We start from the raw sequence: 16,111 nt of genomic DNA, 5'->3' as shown, positions 1-16,111 counted from the left end.
GCTAGAAAAAGAGAACTGAAAAGAAGATGGCAACATATCAAGGGAAACCAGGGTTTCATAAGGCTTTATTTCCTCATTTCAGGAGATGTGAATAATAATAATAATTCCTTACATGTATATAGCACTTTTCTAGACACTCAAAGTGCTTTACATGGAAGGGGGAATCTTCTCAACCACCACCAGTGCGCAGCATCCACCTGGATGATGCGCGGCAGCCATATTGCACCAGAACGTCCACCACACACCAGCTAATTGGTGGAGAGGAGATGTAAGTGATGAAGCCAATCAGAATATGGGGATGATTAGGAGGCCAATGGGCAAATTTGCCCAGGATGCCAGGATGCCACACCTCTACTCTTTTTGAAGGACATCCTGGGATTTTTTAATGACCACAGAGAGTCAGGACCTCGGTTTAACATCTCATCTGAAGGACGGTGCCCTTTTGACAGTACAGTGTACCCATCACTACACTGGGGCATTAGGACCCACACAAACCACAGGGTGAGCACCCCCCTGCTGGCCTCACTAACACCTCTTTCAGCAGCATCCTTGTTTTCCCAGGAGGTCTCCCATCTAGGTAAAGGCCATGCTCAACCCTGCTTAGCTTCAGTAGGCAACCAGTCTTGAGCTGCAGGGTGATATGGCTACTATATGATGTGAACTGTTTCAGTTGTAAATGTTATGTATTGTATAGTATTGTAATTGAAGGAGTATCTAAAATGAAAATGTTGAAGTTTTATGAATTACCCTAACCCTAACCCTTTTTTTTTTTTTTTTTTTTTTTTTTTTTTTTTTTTTTTGGAGTTTGAGCACACTGACTTTTATTGAATAGACAAAAACAGCTTAAACATTCAAAACGCCAGTAAATGATTACAACACGTTCACTTTTGAATGAACAATTCCTTTAACCAGATTAACTCCACTGAGATTTTAAAATCTCTTGTTCCTCAGAAACCTGGTCAAGAAAGGCAAATCCAAACAGCACAAAAATACACATCAAGAGTGTGATCACATTAAAGTATATGTAATGAGAAGCAGAGAAACACTTGCAACATCTACAGTAACTGACTGAAGTTCATTGGACTCACAATAGTCTGCACACTTCAAAAAGATTAATTAAGTCAGGAAGCTGAATTAAGGCTTTAAGTTCTGTTTCTGAGTCTTTAGTAGTCACGAAGGTGTTTGGTTTTGTCCTACTGTACAGTAGGTAACAGTGGTCCATGTATCTCCTGTCATCTTCTGGGTCAGAATCTGAAGAGAAATAAAACAAACCATCACAAAGTCAAGTTAAAAACAGAAACTATTTATTACTGAGTTTGACATGACATTTATTATCTAACGTCGGCTGAAACAGAGATAACCTGAATCTCACCTCAACATCATTGTAGTCTGTATCACCAACCAGTTTGGCATCTGAGAGGTCAGAATGTAAGTTTACTGCACAGATTACAGGTTGTGTGGAAACATGTTTGTTTGTGTTTGATTCTGTCAGATTTTTTACTCAAAAAGGTGAGATTTAACAGCCTACAAGTTTAATATTGACCAGTATTCTGGATTCATTACTGCTCTTAATATAAGTGCATGTTAGTGTATGTTAGACATTATGAGAAAGTTTGTTTTAAAGCGTCTCTGTAGAATTTATAGAGTCAGATAAAACCTACCGGTCCAACTGTATTAAAGGATAAGTCCACTTCCAGAACAATAATTTACAGATAATTTACTCACCCCCTTGTCATCCAAGATGTTCATGCCTTTCTTTCTTCAGTCGTAAAGAAATTATGTTTTTTGAGGAAACATTTGAGGATTTTTCTTCATATAATAGACTGATATGGTGCCTGAGTTTGAACTTCCAAAATGCAGTTTAAAAGTGCCTCCAAACGATCCCAATTGCGGTTGTAAACGATCCCAGTCGAGGAAGAAGGGTCTTATCTAGTGAAACGATCGGTTATTTTTATTTTAAAAAGTACAATTTAAATACTTTTTAATCTCAAACGCTCGTCTTTTCTTGCTCTGCTTGAATTATGGTTCAAGACAGTTAGGGTATGTCAAAAAACTCCCATCGTATTTTCTCCCTCAACGTCAAAAATCATTTCAAAGTCATCCTACATTGCTGCAGAAGTACTGACCCAGTCTTTGCAAAGTGAACATGCAAAGAAGATCAAACACCCTTAACAAACAAGGTAAAACAGCAATATAGGACGATTTTGAAGTTGAGGGAGAACATGAGATGAGGGTTTTTAAACTACATTTAAACTACATTTTGGAAGTTTAAACTCGGGGCACCATATCAGTCCACTATATGGAGAAAAATGCTGAAATGTTTTCCTCAAAAAGCATAATTTCTTAATGACTGAAGAAAGAAAGACATGAACATCTTGTATGACAATTTTGTTCTGGAAGTGGAGTTCTCCTTTAAACAAAGTGTATGAAATTTGAAATAATGAGTTGAGTATTTGTTGCCAACAGCAAAATTGCAGTTCATTTAGAAAACAAGCAAAGTTGTGAAAACAAAAGACCTCTATTAATACAAGATCACTTTGCACATTTAAATTTAGAGATATGTTGGTGCACCTAAGGTAAAATGAATTATAAACCTAAATCTATAAAATACAGTGAGACAAAACTAGACACAATGATGTGTCTTTGTTTAATATCCTACAGAACAATCAAATACATATTAGCCTGTAGAGTAATCATTTAGTACTAAACATTCTTTTAGTATTACATAAACTATTTCAGGTTTAACGTAAATTTGAGATAGACAAACCTGTTTTATTCTTGCAGCAACAGTAAAGAACCAAACCAGCAAACACTATCACTCCAACAACAACACACCCAAGAACAAGCACAATCATGTAAGACAAACCATAGGAGAGTTTGGTTTGTCTTTCATTATCTGGAAAGTAAAAAATAAAGAGCTGCAATAATCAGTCTATTCTCTTAATAAACAATCAGAAAATCCAGTTTGCAATGTGTAAACCAAGAATTTGATTTGTGAGTTAAAGACTAGTTATTGATGTTGAAAGAGATATTTACCTTCACAGAGCTGTGTGATGTTTATTCTGTCTTCTTCCCAGCTGACAGGGTTGCTGTGGTTACAGGTGATGGATTCCTCACTGCAGTTCAGGATGAGAGTGTTGATCTCATGTGATGTCACTTCCTTAGAAGAGCATCTGTTGTTCTGATATCTAGAGTTAATCATGAGCTCATGAGATCTGCATGTGAAGTTCACAGTACAGAAGGTATAGCTGAATTGGTTTGAGTTTACAGTCAGGACAGGAGCCTCCACAGCATCTGAAACACACATTTACACTAAGATCACAATCACATTCACAGCAGTGATGCAGTATACAGTCAAATCTAAAGACAACACAAATTATAAACATACAGGAATATTATATGAGCAACAATTTGTTTTTGCAGTTAATGCAAGAGCAGATAAATCCTAAAGACAATGTGCCACAAGCTGGTTTAAATGTGCACATTGTATGTACAACTGAAAAAGTGAAAATTTTACTTGTATGAATGGTCTTTTATGCAGGAACACATTACATCACACAAAAAATTAGACTCACCTATAACAGATACTCTGTATTCAGCAAAGAATTGATTATTATCTTGTATTGATCTTGCTGTGTAGAGTCCACTGTCTGTCTTCTGCACGTTCTTCAGTGTCAGAGAGAAGGTTTCAGTATTAAACTCTACTCTCTTCTCATATGAACTGTCAGGTAACACTTGTTTTGTTACAGTTATATATGTAACTATTGTTGATTTGTCTGATCCCCATATGAAGACATTAATCTCTGGTAGTTGTTGTGTCTGTATATCCAGCTGAACAGAAGCTCCCGTCTGCACAAACACAGAGATCTCAGCACTGAACCCTGAGGAGAGAAACACACAACACAAGTTCAGAACATTTTACACCACCATGTGTCATTAAACCCCACTACAGACACCTATTTGGATAAAGAAATAAACCATAAGGGGTTCATAAACAATAAAAGCATTTCCCCATACATAATTATATTGTCATCTGTCACTTTAACATTGCCATCCAGTTGATTTTTTTTGTAGTTAATATATTAACACATATAGAAATACACGTAGGTATGTGGTATCTCTAGACCATGAGACAAGAAATCAATGCATGGATACAAAACACATGAGTCTATGATATGTGGTATTTAACCTATAACAAAAATAACTTAATAATTCTAATAATTCATAATAAGATACCGTGAATGAGATGTAGAACTATGGCAGACTAAACATCACATTTACTAACATCATAAAGCATTAGGAAATTACAAAACATTCTATTACAAATTCAGCTATTATACATACATTTATTACTAAAGTTTATTACCTGTGTTTGAGATAAGGAGAAGTATAGAGGATGCAAAAAGATGATGTACTACCATCGTAACAAACATCAAGATGGCTGATGTTGTATTCTTAAAACAGGAAGTTGAATATGTGTGCAATGACACTTATGGGGTCTCTTTATAAAGACTTTTAATGACTTCTGCTAAGGCTGAAAAAGAAGAAAGTAAAAATCTGATCCACACTGTGTGTGGTTTGACGTGCTACAGTCAAACACTCTGTGCAGACATCAGCAAAAACTTTATTCAAATTGGGGAGGGATTTGTCTCAACAGAGGAATAAAATTGAAATGACTATGATGAACAAGTGATCATCATTCCTGTAAAGAGTTCTTTTCCAGCCAGAAGTGCATGATATCTGAATTATGCAATCATATTTAATTAGACTAAATGACATTTTAAAAACCACTTTAACCGTATTAAAATACATCTCTGTGTGCATATTTAAAAAGTGAACAGATAAAGGTACTTACATTTAAGACAGTGCAGCATCATTCCTCAGTTGATCACATACAGAAAGACCTTTCAATGAAGTGCACGCATAAAATTAGGGCTGTAAAGAGCAAAGACACTGAGGGAATAACCTACCTAACTGTGACAGCAAACAGCATCACATCCAACTGAATGAATCAATGGAAGAAAATACACTGTACCAAACTCATTGTAAGGAAATATTAAAATATGTTTGTAATTTGCTTTTTTTCACATCAGACACAAATACAGGACAGGCATAATCATGTGAAAATCATAGGAAACAAATAACTTAGGGAAAATAGCCTACATTGCATTTAGTGGGCTTTTGTTTTCACTCTTTGTGATTATTTGGTGTTGTGTTTGTTAAATTACAATAGTGTATTATATTGTATTATTTAAATGAATAAGTGTGTGTGTGTGTGTGTGTGTGTGTGTGTGTGTGTGTACTTGTTTTTGCTACATTGTGGGGACCAAATGTGGCCTGCGGTCCCCACAATGTTAAAAAAAATATTAAAAATAGTAAACAATGTTTATCTGAAAGTGTAACAATGCAAACATGTTTTCTGTAAGAGCTAGGTTTAGGGTTAGGGTTGGGTTAGGGGATAGACAATATTGTTTAGTCAGTATAAAAAACTATAGAAGTCTATGGAAAGTACCCACAATTCACAGAAACAAACGTGTGCGTGTGTGTGTGTTTTGCAAAAAAAAAAAACAATACAGACAGACAGTAACATATTGATAAACAAAACAAAAGAAAACAGGGAAGTAAAAGCAGGGGATTGAATGTAATGTAAATTGTAAGTAGAAAAGTTTTGTGAATTACAAGTCACTAAAAACAGGAAAATAATTTCAAACAGATAATGTCTTTCTGTTTTCAGACAAATAATCGCTGTGAGGCATTGCTTAAAAAAAAATCAGAACTTTTTTTTTTTTGGTTGTAAACTTTTTTTTTTTATTTTGCAGTTATGTACATATTAATACAAATACATACATCTCACAACATAAGTAGAAAAAGGGTATACAGAGAGAATAATAATAAAATAAAATAAAAAAAACACAAAAGAACAAGTGCATGTACATGAGTAAAAAGGATCTATGCCAGGGATAAAAGGAAAAATTAAAATTAAAACATTTAATTAACCAAATTAAATTGACACAGTGCTTCATAAGTCTTTTTAGCTTTTCTGTTTCTAATATTTTGCAATGTAATACCATATTGTTTAATTTCTTTAATAAAATGTTCACAATTTGGCTTAGCTTTAGTCCATTTCTTTACATGAATGTGATATTTTCCAAGTAAAACAATTAGCTGCGTAAGAAAAGAAATTGTACTTTTAGAATCAATAGTATCTTGTACAAAAAAGAATACAACATCATACATGTCTATTTGTATTAATGTACCAAACATTCTAGAAATGAAGTTAGAGACATCTACCCAAAATAATTTTGAGTATACACATTGAAAGAAAAGATGAGTCACAGACTCTTTAACAACACCACAAAACTCACAAGAATTTTCTAGATCCAATTTGAACCGTTCAAATAATTCTTTAACCGGGTAAATTCTGTGTAATATCTTAAAAGATACCTCTTTTACTTTATTACTTACAAAAAAACTTAATTGTTATCGACCATACTTTCTTCCACTATTTTCATATTTAGATGACCAAAAGACTGTTGAGCATGGCACATAATTATTCTTTAACAGATTTCTAATATATCTATTACTGCATTTATCTTTAACAATATTAATATCGCCAATAAATATATCACAGTCAATGGTTGTTGGTCAGTATTAATGGAATGTATAGAATTACGTAAAAATGAAACAACTTTACTTGGAATTGCATCAAAAATAACAGCATAGTCTTTTGGTTTCACAGGAATTTCACATTTTTTAAGGAATTCTGTGTATGTCAAAAGCAAACCATGTTCATTAAGCAGATGACTAACAGTAAATATTCCATTGTCATACCATGACTGATTAAAGATAGATTTTTTTTTATACAAGATATCTCTATTATTCCACAGAAAATATCGATGTGGTGTGAAATTGTGCGTTATATATTAACTGCCAAGCCAACAGAATCAAAACTTCAACTAAAGTTCAAATTAAAATGACGAAGAAACAAGCCGTTAAGATTTCACCTCAAAAAGGACCCCAAAGAGGAGCCCTCTATACCGCCTGCTGGAAATTATACAAATATTTGTGTAAAACTCGGCTACTAATCAAACGGCGTATTTTCTCAATATAAATATAAAATAAGCACTTTTGTTTCATCCCAAGGCTTACCACAGAATTAATTTGATTGACATTATTATTACAAACATTGTAAACTACCTATTTACGCGACGCGGCGCCGTCAGGACCTGAAAACATGGGATCGAAGAAGCATCGTAGGAGCCGATCGCGGTCCCGTTCTCGAGAAAAATCTCGTAGACATGTCCGTTCGCGCTCGCCCGAGGACAGACACGGACGGAACCGCTCTCCCGTAAAAGATTCTCGCAGACGGGGGCGGTCGGACAGCGGCGGTTCCAGGAGCAGCGGAGGTTCCGCAGGCCCAAGACGACACCGAGGGAGAGAGTCCGGCCACTCCAGCGACTCCGACCGCGATCACAGAGACAGAAGAGCACGATCACACGGAAGATCAAAAGACAGAGACAGGTACTTAAAACCATAATAGACAAAAAAATGTAACTGTTTTGTAAGAATTTCAGTTTATCTAGTAGGAGGGGGTACGTGAAAAATATGGAGAGAAACAGTTAAAATATGTACGTATAAACAAACAAACAAATACATACATGCATACGTTTTAAGCGAATGAATAATTAGTTAAATACAAATATTCTAAATCAATGAGTAAAAATTACATTTAAACAAAAAATTAAATGAATAAACAATACATTCAACAGCGCAGTGCTAACAAGAAATCTTTTATATGATTGTTAATGCCCAAAAATTATATAGTACTACTATTTATTTTCTTACTTTATTTCTTTTTAAATATATGTTCACTTTATATTTTTTGTTGTCGTTCTTCGTTTTTATAGTAATACATTTTTTACAGAGTATTATAGTAAAAAAATAAAATAAAATGTAAGTTCATTTTTAAGGCACATTTCATACAGCGGTAATTCAAAAAAGTGCTCTACAGGAAAAATGACATCTTAAAAAGGTTCATAAGAAACAAAAAAATACAATGAAATGTTAAAAATAAAAATTGAGGAAAAGACTTATTTGTTATTAAATTCTTGACAGTCCATTTCTTAATTTTAATCTGAACTTTTGTTAAAAACTAATACACTTAATAATTTGAATACATTTATTATAATCTAGGAACTCTACATTAGTTAATTTATTAATATAGCATATCATTATAAATTAAAAATAATTTTAGACTTTTAAAGTTAATATTTAAGGCATATTTATAATATTTTTTTCAGTCTTTATACAAGAAATTATATAGATGTTTTTTAAATTGTAGGATGGAGGTCATTTGGTAATCTGTGGCATCTAAAAGATTAAAATCCCCTAATTGTAAACATAACCTTTAATTTATTTATTGTTTTAGCTCTTCAGGTGATAATCAGAAGAAACATAAGATGAAGAAGAAACACAAGGATGAAAAGAGCAGCAGGAGGAGGAGGAGTAGAAGCACCTCACGTTCCAGCTCAGATTCCAGCGTGGAGCGAAACAGAGCAAGAGATGACAGGAGCAGCGAGAGAGAGAGGAGACGACGACAGAGCAGGAGCTCCAGCTGGGAGAGACGAAGAGAGGTAGACCGAGAGGAGAGGAGGAGAGATAGCAAAGAGAGGGATCGAGACAGACGTAGACGCTCTGAATCCAGATCCTCGGTTTCCTCGAGCTCCTCCGCCGACTCTGATCAGCGAGACAAGACGACACAGGGATCGTCCTCCGCTAAAGAAGACAAGAAGAAACAGAAAGACATGATGAAGGCGCTGGAGACACCAGAGGAGAAGCGAGCCAGACGTCTGGCCAAGAAAGAGGCCAAAGAGAGGAAGAAGAGGGAGAAGATGGGCTGGAGTGAGGAGTACATGGGCTACACCAATGCAGACAACCCGTTTGGAGATAACAACTTGCTCGGCAGCTTTAAATGGCAGAAGGTGAGAGAGACGTTTTGGATAGCGGAGGTCAAATATGTGTTATTGCACTGGAAAGTCTGATTAGGACTTGTTAACAGAAATGAACTTCACTTACTGTGTTTATGTGTTTCTCAGGCTCTGGAGAAGAAAGGCATCGGGCACTTGTCAGAAAAAAATCTGAAGGAGAGAAATAAACATATCCAGCAGGAAAACCGCAGGGAACTACAAAAGGTACTGAACTTCTTTGGATAACGAGACATTTTAGAATTAGGAAATTAGAAATTTAACTAAGAATTAATACAGAAAACGAAAATATAGTACACTACCAGTCAAAAGTTTTTGAACAGTAAGAATTTATTATTATTTATTTTTTTAAAGAAAAAAACAGGCCTACATTTATTTGATCCGAAGTACAGCAAAGCAGTTTGAATATATTTTAAAATGTAATTTATACCTGATGCTGAAATTTTCAGCATTATTACTTGTACAGTGTTCAGTGTCATGTGATCCTTCAGAAATCATTTTAATATGCTGATTTACTGTTCAAGAAACTATTATTATTATTGTTATTATTATATCAATATTTCAAACAGTTGAGTACTTTTTTACCACTCAGTTGTTTTCATAATAATAATAATAAATATTTTTGCAAATCAGAATATTAGAATGATTTCTGAAGAATCATGTGACTGGAGTAATGATGCTAAAATCCAGCTTTGAAATCACAAATAATAAATTATATTTTAAAATATATTCAGATAGAAAACAGTTATTTTAAATGTAAAATATTTCCAAATTATTCGCTGTACTTTGGATCAAATAAATGCAGGCTTGGTGAGCAGAAGAGAAAAAAAACACAAAAATTAAAAATCTAACTGCTCAATAACTTTTGACTGGTAGTGTGTGTATTTTCTGAAATATAAATTTCAATATAAAAATCCCTTAAAAAATGTCATATTCTATAATGTTTCAGTGATCATAACTAGTTTCAAGTGTTAATAAGTAGTAAAACAATTTTTAAATATTAATTTTGTCTCTTGTTAGATTAACTTATATATATATATATATATATATATATATATATATATATATATATATATATTTTTATTATTATTATTATTTTAATTTTTGTAATGTGTCAAATATTTTAGTTAACCAAAAGTGATAATTTTTTTAAGTAATTTCAATATTCATTAACACCGAAACATTAACGAATTGGACATTTTTTAGGGAATTGTAATTGTGAAATTGAATTAGGATATACTACAGACTTAATAGTAAAATAATATGAATTTCACCTACAGAAATAATATGAAAATTTTTTTCAAGAATTTTGAAGAATAGAATAACTATATAATAAATTACAAAAAGTGTCTTTAGTTAACAAGAGGGACCATAAACGAATGTGCTAATATATTTTAAACAATAGTCATTAACAAACAAACAATGCTTACAAGTTCTGTAGTTCATGAACTTCATGACAATATGACTTAAGAATATGACAAGATATGATTCAAACGTTCATGACATTCATAACTGTTGCTTAGTTTCTCTAATCAACTGTTCTCTCATAATAAAGATTACTAATAAACATTATTATTTTTGTACTGTATTTAATTTAAATGCTGCAACCAAATTGCTTTCGGAGGAAAAGACAGAACTGAACTAAAGGTTTGAGGTTTGTGTGTCCAGGTGAAGCAGCTGCGTCTGGAGCGAGAGCGGGAGAAATCCATGCGCGAACAGGAACTGGAGATGCTGCAGAGAGAGAAAGAGGCCGAACATTTCAAAACGTGGGCGGAACAGGAGGACAACTTTCACCTGCATCAGGCCAAACTGAGGTTAGGCTCTTCAGACCTGCAATGTTTTACTACAAACATGAATGAATGGACCATTTGTAACTGTTTCTGTGATGTGATGTAGGTCTAAGATCCGTATCCGTGACGGGCGAGCAAAACCCATCGACCTGCTGGCTAAATACATTAGCGCTGAAGATGATGATCTGTCAGTGGAGATGCACGAACCGTACACCTTCCTCAACGGACTCACCGTCACAGACATGGACGACCTGCTGGAAGACATCAAGGTGTGTGATGAAAAAGAAAGCAACAGTCATTTTAACACTTTGATTGGGTTGCCAGTTCAGGTGTTTTTACACAAAGTAGGATTAATATGTAAAATAACAGTATTTTGTACATGGGTTCAATGATGGTTTTGGTCTGTTTGTGAGCACAGTGTATTTTAACGGTTGTGTTTCTGGCTGTAGGTGTACATGGAGCTGGAACAGGGCAAAAATGTGGATTTCTGGAGGGACATGACCACCATTACTGAAGACGAGATCAGCAAACTGCGCAAACTAGAGGCGTCAGGCAAAGGACCAGGTGATGTGATGACCTGCACTACTACACTATGTATACTTTACAGTTGAATCATTTCAGTCATTATAGGTTATGCTATTATTAAATACAGTTTTTTAAAGATAATATATATTACCAGTCAAAAGTTTTTGAACAGTAATATTTTTAATGTTTTTTAAACAAGCCTGCATTTAATTGTTTCTAAAGTACACCAAAAACAGTAAAATATTTTAATTTATTTTTACTATTTAAAATAACTTTTTAGCATTATTACTCCAGTGACATGGCCCTTCAGAAATCATTTTAATAATCTGATTTGCTGCTCAAAAAACATTTAGTTTTATTATTGTATTGATAATAATAATCATAATAAATGTTTCTTGAACAGCAAATCAGCATATTAAAATAATTTCTGAAGGATCATGTGACACTGAAGTCTGGAGCAGTGATGCTAAAAATGTAGATTTGATCATAGTAATAAAATATAAAATATATTCAAATAGAAAACTGTTATTTTAAATAAAATAATAAAAATGTAACTGTTTTTGATGTACTTTGGATCAAATAAATACAGGCTTGGTGAGCAGAAGTGACTTCTTTAAAAAACATTAAACTTACTGTTCAAAAACTTTTGAATGGTAGTGTATACAGTGCTAAACAAAAAATTGAGGTAAAGTGTTTAAAAAAAAAAAAAAATAATACCTTTTTCAGAACAGATGCATTGAACTGACAAAAATGCCAATAAAGACATGTATAATCTTACATTAGAGTTCTGTTTCGGAAAAATGATATTAACCTTAGAATCCTGAAAAAATGTTTCAGTTTCCACAAAAATATTAAGCAGGACAGCTGTTTTCAACTACTTATCAATTGAGTCATGAAACAATGCATATGAAATTTATATGTAATTTCTGAAAATGATATATAGGGGATATTATGCAACCCTATAATGCAATATAATTTAGTACATTTAAAAGTCCATTGTGCAACCCCTCATCCATCTCTGTTTCTGTCACATCAGGTGACCGTCGTGAGGGCATAAACACATCCGTCAGCACAGACGTGCAGAGCGTGTTTAAAGGGAAGACGTACAGTCAGCTTCAGGCTCTTTATATGAACATTGAGAACAAAATCCAAGCCGGAGGCTCCAACCTGGACATCGGCTACTGGGAGAGTCTCCTGCAGCAGGTGCGGGTCTACATGGCACGAGCCAGGTGCGTATCAGACTAAAACTGTCACAGGGCCTCTGGGGATTTTTAACATTCAGTGATGTCTTACCTTATGCATCTGTGTGTTTGTGAAGGCTGAGAGAACGGCATCAGGACGTCCTGCGGCAGAAGCTATATAAACTGAAGCAGGAACAGGGTGTGGAGAGTGAACCGCTTTTCCCTATCATCAAAGAAGAGCCGGAGAATGAACGGCCCATGTGAGTGATTTCACATCTACCTGAATGTCCAGACAATTAAATGAACTGCATTCTAAACATACCCAATGTGTGATTTCTTCATTATGTTCCCAGAAGCCCTACAGCGGCGGAATCTGCAGATGAGGAGGCGGGCAGCTCTCAGCAAAATGACAATAGAGACAGACGGACCAAGAGGCTGGATGGAGAAGAGGGTGAGCGGTCTGGAAGAAGCAGTCCTGCGGAGAAGAAGGGAGGAGAGGGAGAAGGAGGGGAGGAGGAGGAGGAGGAGGGAGAGAAAGATGAAGCACCGGAGGCCGTGTTAACAGAGGAGGATTTGATCCAGCAGAGTCAGGCGGAGTATGACTCCGGCCGCTACAGTCCCACACTCCTGCAGCCCTCAGAGCTACCGCTGGACACGCACATCATCAATGTGGAGGAGGACCTGCAGAGACTTCTGCTGGCCCGGAGACAGCTGCAGGTGACCGGTATGTATCGCTCTGTTGCTTCGTATACCATGGTGAAATTATACACACCACATGCTTTAAGATTTCAGTACTAGAAGTGCAGCAGGAGAAACAGTAAAATATGAACTATTGAAGTTAAATATAATATGCATTTAATTGTCCCTTGTTTGTCCTGAACAGTTAAACTACCCGCTGTCCTTCAGAAAAATCCTTCAGGTCCCACAAATTCTTTTTTTTTTTTTTTTTTTTTTTTTAAGCAGTTTTTTGAATTTGAACCCTTTCATTGACTGTATGATTTTGAGGTCCATCTTTTTGCACTGAGGGACTCATTTGCAACTATTACAGAAGGTTCAAATTTTCATTGATGCTTCACTAGGAAACACAATGCATTAAGAGATGGGGGTGAAAACTTCTGAACAGAATGAAGAGGTGTACAGTTTTCTTATTTAGCATAATTTTTTTTTTTTTTTTTTTTCATTTAGTACTGCCCTTCAGAAGCTACAAAAGACACTTACATGTTTTCTAGAAGACAAAATAAGTTACATTTATCCTGATCTTCAAATTCCAAAAGTTTTCACCCCCCCAAATCTTAATGCATCATGTTTCCTTCTGGAGCATCAGTGAGCATTTGAACCTTCTGTAATAGTTGCATATGAGTCCTCAATGTGAAAAGATGTGGATCTCAAAATCATACAGTCATTGTTGGAAAAGGTTCAAATACACAAAAATGCTGGAAAACCAAAGAATTTGTGGGACCTGAAGGATTTTGCTGAAGAACAGCAGGCAGTTTAACTGTTCAGGACAAACAAGGGACTCATGAACAACTATCACTAAAAAAAAAAGCTTTGGATCATTCAGGTAACAACACAGTATTAACAAACAAGTGTATGTAAACTTTTGAACCAGGTCATTTTTATAATTCCAACTATTCTCTAGTGGACTATATATAAACGTCTTTTATGTGAAATATCTTATTTAGGTCAGTACTAAATAAAAACTAACATGCATTTTGTATGATCCCTCTTATTTTGGTAAAATAATAAACATGTTGCAGATTCTGCAAGGTGCATGTAAACATTTTGCTTCAACTGTATGTATTAAAAAAATCATGTAATTTAATTTTTGGCCACTGGGAGGTGCATTATCTTTTTTCCCTCCTCTTTGTTTCTAACCAAACCCTACTAAAGGAATAAAATGCAGGAAATAAATAAATAAATTAGCCTAAAGTTCACTTTAAGGTTTTGAGTATGGAAAAATGTAGACAACTTTTTAAAATTCTTCTTTGGGGTTTACAAACAGCAGAAATAAAAGTAACTGACTCAACAAGACACTGATATTTACCTTAATTCATCCTTAAGGCCTCCATTCTAATAGGCTGATGGTTGCAGAAAATGTTTAGCTTGAAATATTTTAGGTTATCATCCAAAGTTGCAAATTTAACAAATGCAAAAAGTATTAATTATCATTCAAAATGGTCTTTTCCTGAAAAACTAGTGAAAGTATCAATAATAAATGTTTCCATTGTAGTTTATGCACGTCTTCTTATTGGATTAAGAAAATGCATCTTTGTTTCCATCTATTTTTTTAATGCTATATCCTTATATTTGCATTAAAAAGTAGATGGAAAGCAAGTTCTCAAAAAGAAAAACAACAAAAAATGTGCCAAATTGAATAATGTGTTTGTTTTGTAGACTTGTATTTGTAGAAAATGAATCATCATTATGTTAGCTAACTGAAAATGATGAATGCTGTAATCTTGAAGTATGTGACTGTAAAGATTCTTTACTGTTAGGAACACAAAACTAGTTTAGCAAGAGTCTACATTTGCTTTCTGTTAGGATAGTAACCTTTTAAAATGCTACCTTTTGTCTTTTTCTTGAACAGGGGATGCAAATGAAAGCGCCGAGGATGCATTCGTGCGTCGCGCTAAAGAAGGCATGGGCGGCGACGAGGCCCAGTTCAGCGTTGAAATGCCTTTGACTGGAAAAATGTACCTGTGGGCTGACAAATACCGTCCACGTAAGCCTCGCTTCTTCAACCGTGTCCACACCGGCTTCGAATGGAACAAATACAACCAGACGCATTACGACTTCGACAACCCGCCACCCAAGATCGTCCAGGGCTACAAGTTCAACATCTTCTACCCCGATCTTATCGATAAGCGCTCGACTCCGCAGTACTTCCTTGAGCCCTGTCCCGATAACAAAGACTTTGGGATTTTGCGCTTCCATGCCGGACCACCATACGAAGACATTGCGTTTAAGATCGTGAACCGTGAATGGGAATATTCCCATCGGCATGGTTTCCGCTGCCAATTCGCCAATGGAATCTTCCAGCTGTGGTTCCACTTTAAGCGATACCGCTATAGACGATAAAGAGGATGAGGTTACGTTGTATTAGCAAGGTTTTGATTATTGGGAACATTAAATATTCATCTTCAAGTGCTGTAAAATTGGTGTAAATCTAGAAAAAGTAGTGCAAACTGTTGCATCTCCCGTTAGTGGAAGAACAGGTTTTCAACAGAATAGACCGAATATGTGAACATGACCTTGTTGAAAATCTTGTTTTGTACATTTTCTGGTTTGCAGGCACTTAGCTTGCATTTGATTCCTTTTTTTAAACAGTGTTTGTTGGTTGAGCTTGAAAAATACTATTCTTGTACTATTTGTTTTTGAGATAATACATTAAAAATTGTTTATAGTCATCATTTGTGCTCATTTTTTAAACATTTTTAGACATTTAATTTGTTCATTGGAAAAAGGTATTTAAAAAGAGACATTTAGGTACAAAGATGGTATTAAAGTCAAAATTAAGTTTCTGCAGTACATTCATGTAAAAAAAACACGTAACAAGCTGCATTAAACTCTGAGTCTAAGATGCAGACACTTGTCTTGGCATCCTGAAGATACAGGAAGTTCATTCTTGTCC

At 34.9% G+C, this 16,111-nt stretch overlaps 2 protein-coding genes across 2 annotated transcripts; one reads left to right on the top strand and one right to left on the bottom strand.

Moving 5' to 3' along the window:
• Positions 1–102: 102 nt before the first annotated feature.
• On the bottom strand, positions 103–4,445 carry LOC127179322 (natural killer cell receptor 2B4-like). Its single transcript, XM_051132664.1, has 6 exons — positions 4,367–4,445; positions 3,576–3,881; positions 3,037–3,294; positions 2,768–2,896; positions 1,373–1,413; positions 103–1,251 (listed from the first exon to the last, which is right to left on the bottom strand). The coding sequence occupies exons 1-6, from the start codon at positions 4,431–4,433 to the stop codon at positions 1,171–1,173; spliced, it is 882 nt and encodes a 293-aa protein (XP_050988621.1). The 5' UTR covers positions 4,434–4,445; the 3' UTR covers positions 103–1,170.
• A 2,727-nt stretch (positions 4,446–7,172) lies between these two features.
• Positions 7,173–15,887, top strand: cactin. The gene is made up of 10 exons (XM_051094459.1): positions 7,173–7,521; positions 8,429–8,981; positions 9,096–9,191; positions 10,653–10,798; positions 10,881–11,043; positions 11,224–11,338; positions 12,336–12,528; positions 12,618–12,740; positions 12,834–13,204; positions 15,068–15,887. Exons 1-10 carry the CDS (start codon positions 7,235–7,237, stop codon positions 15,556–15,558), a joined length of 2,538 nt encoding a protein of 845 aa, XP_050950416.1. The 5' UTR covers positions 7,173–7,234; the 3' UTR covers positions 15,559–15,887.
• The last annotated feature ends 224 nt before the right edge of the window (positions 15,888–16,111 follow it).

The sequence above is a fragment of the Labeo rohita genome, chromosome 2 (assembly GCF_022985175.1).
Source record: "Labeo rohita strain BAU-BD-2019 chromosome 2, IGBB_LRoh.1.0, whole genome shotgun sequence".
Lineage (NCBI taxonomy): Eukaryota > Metazoa > Chordata > Actinopteri > Cypriniformes > Cyprinidae > Labeo > Labeo rohita.
Note: the sequence above shows the minus strand (reverse complement) of the source record. Positions and strands in the feature narration are given on the sequence as shown.

Bases quoted from the DNA above. Each gene is read 5' to 3' on its own strand.
- cactin (XM_051094459.1), top strand. From the start codon at position 7,235: ATGGGATCGAAGAAGCATCGTAGGAGCCGATCGCGGTCCCGTTCTCGA. The intron at 11,044-11,223 runs GTGTGTGATGAA...TTCTGGCTGTAG, and splicing joins ACCTGCTGGAAGACATCAAG to GTGTACATGGAGCTGGAACA. The intron at 12,529-12,617 runs GTGCGTATCAGA...GTGTTTGTGAAG, and splicing joins GTCTACATGGCACGAGCCAG to GCTGAGAGAACGGCATCAGG.
- LOC127179322 (XM_051132664.1), bottom strand. From the start codon at position 4,433: ATGTTTGTTACGATGGTAGTACATCATCTTTTTGCATCCTCTATACTT. The intron at 2,897-3,036 runs GTAAATATCTCT...TTTACTTTCCAG, and splicing joins CATCACACAGCTCTGTGAAG to ATAATGAAAGACAAACCAAA. The intron at 1,252-1,372 runs GTGAGATTCAGG...ATTTCTCTTCAG, and splicing joins CAGACTACAATGATGTTGAG to ATTCTGACCCAGAAGATGAC.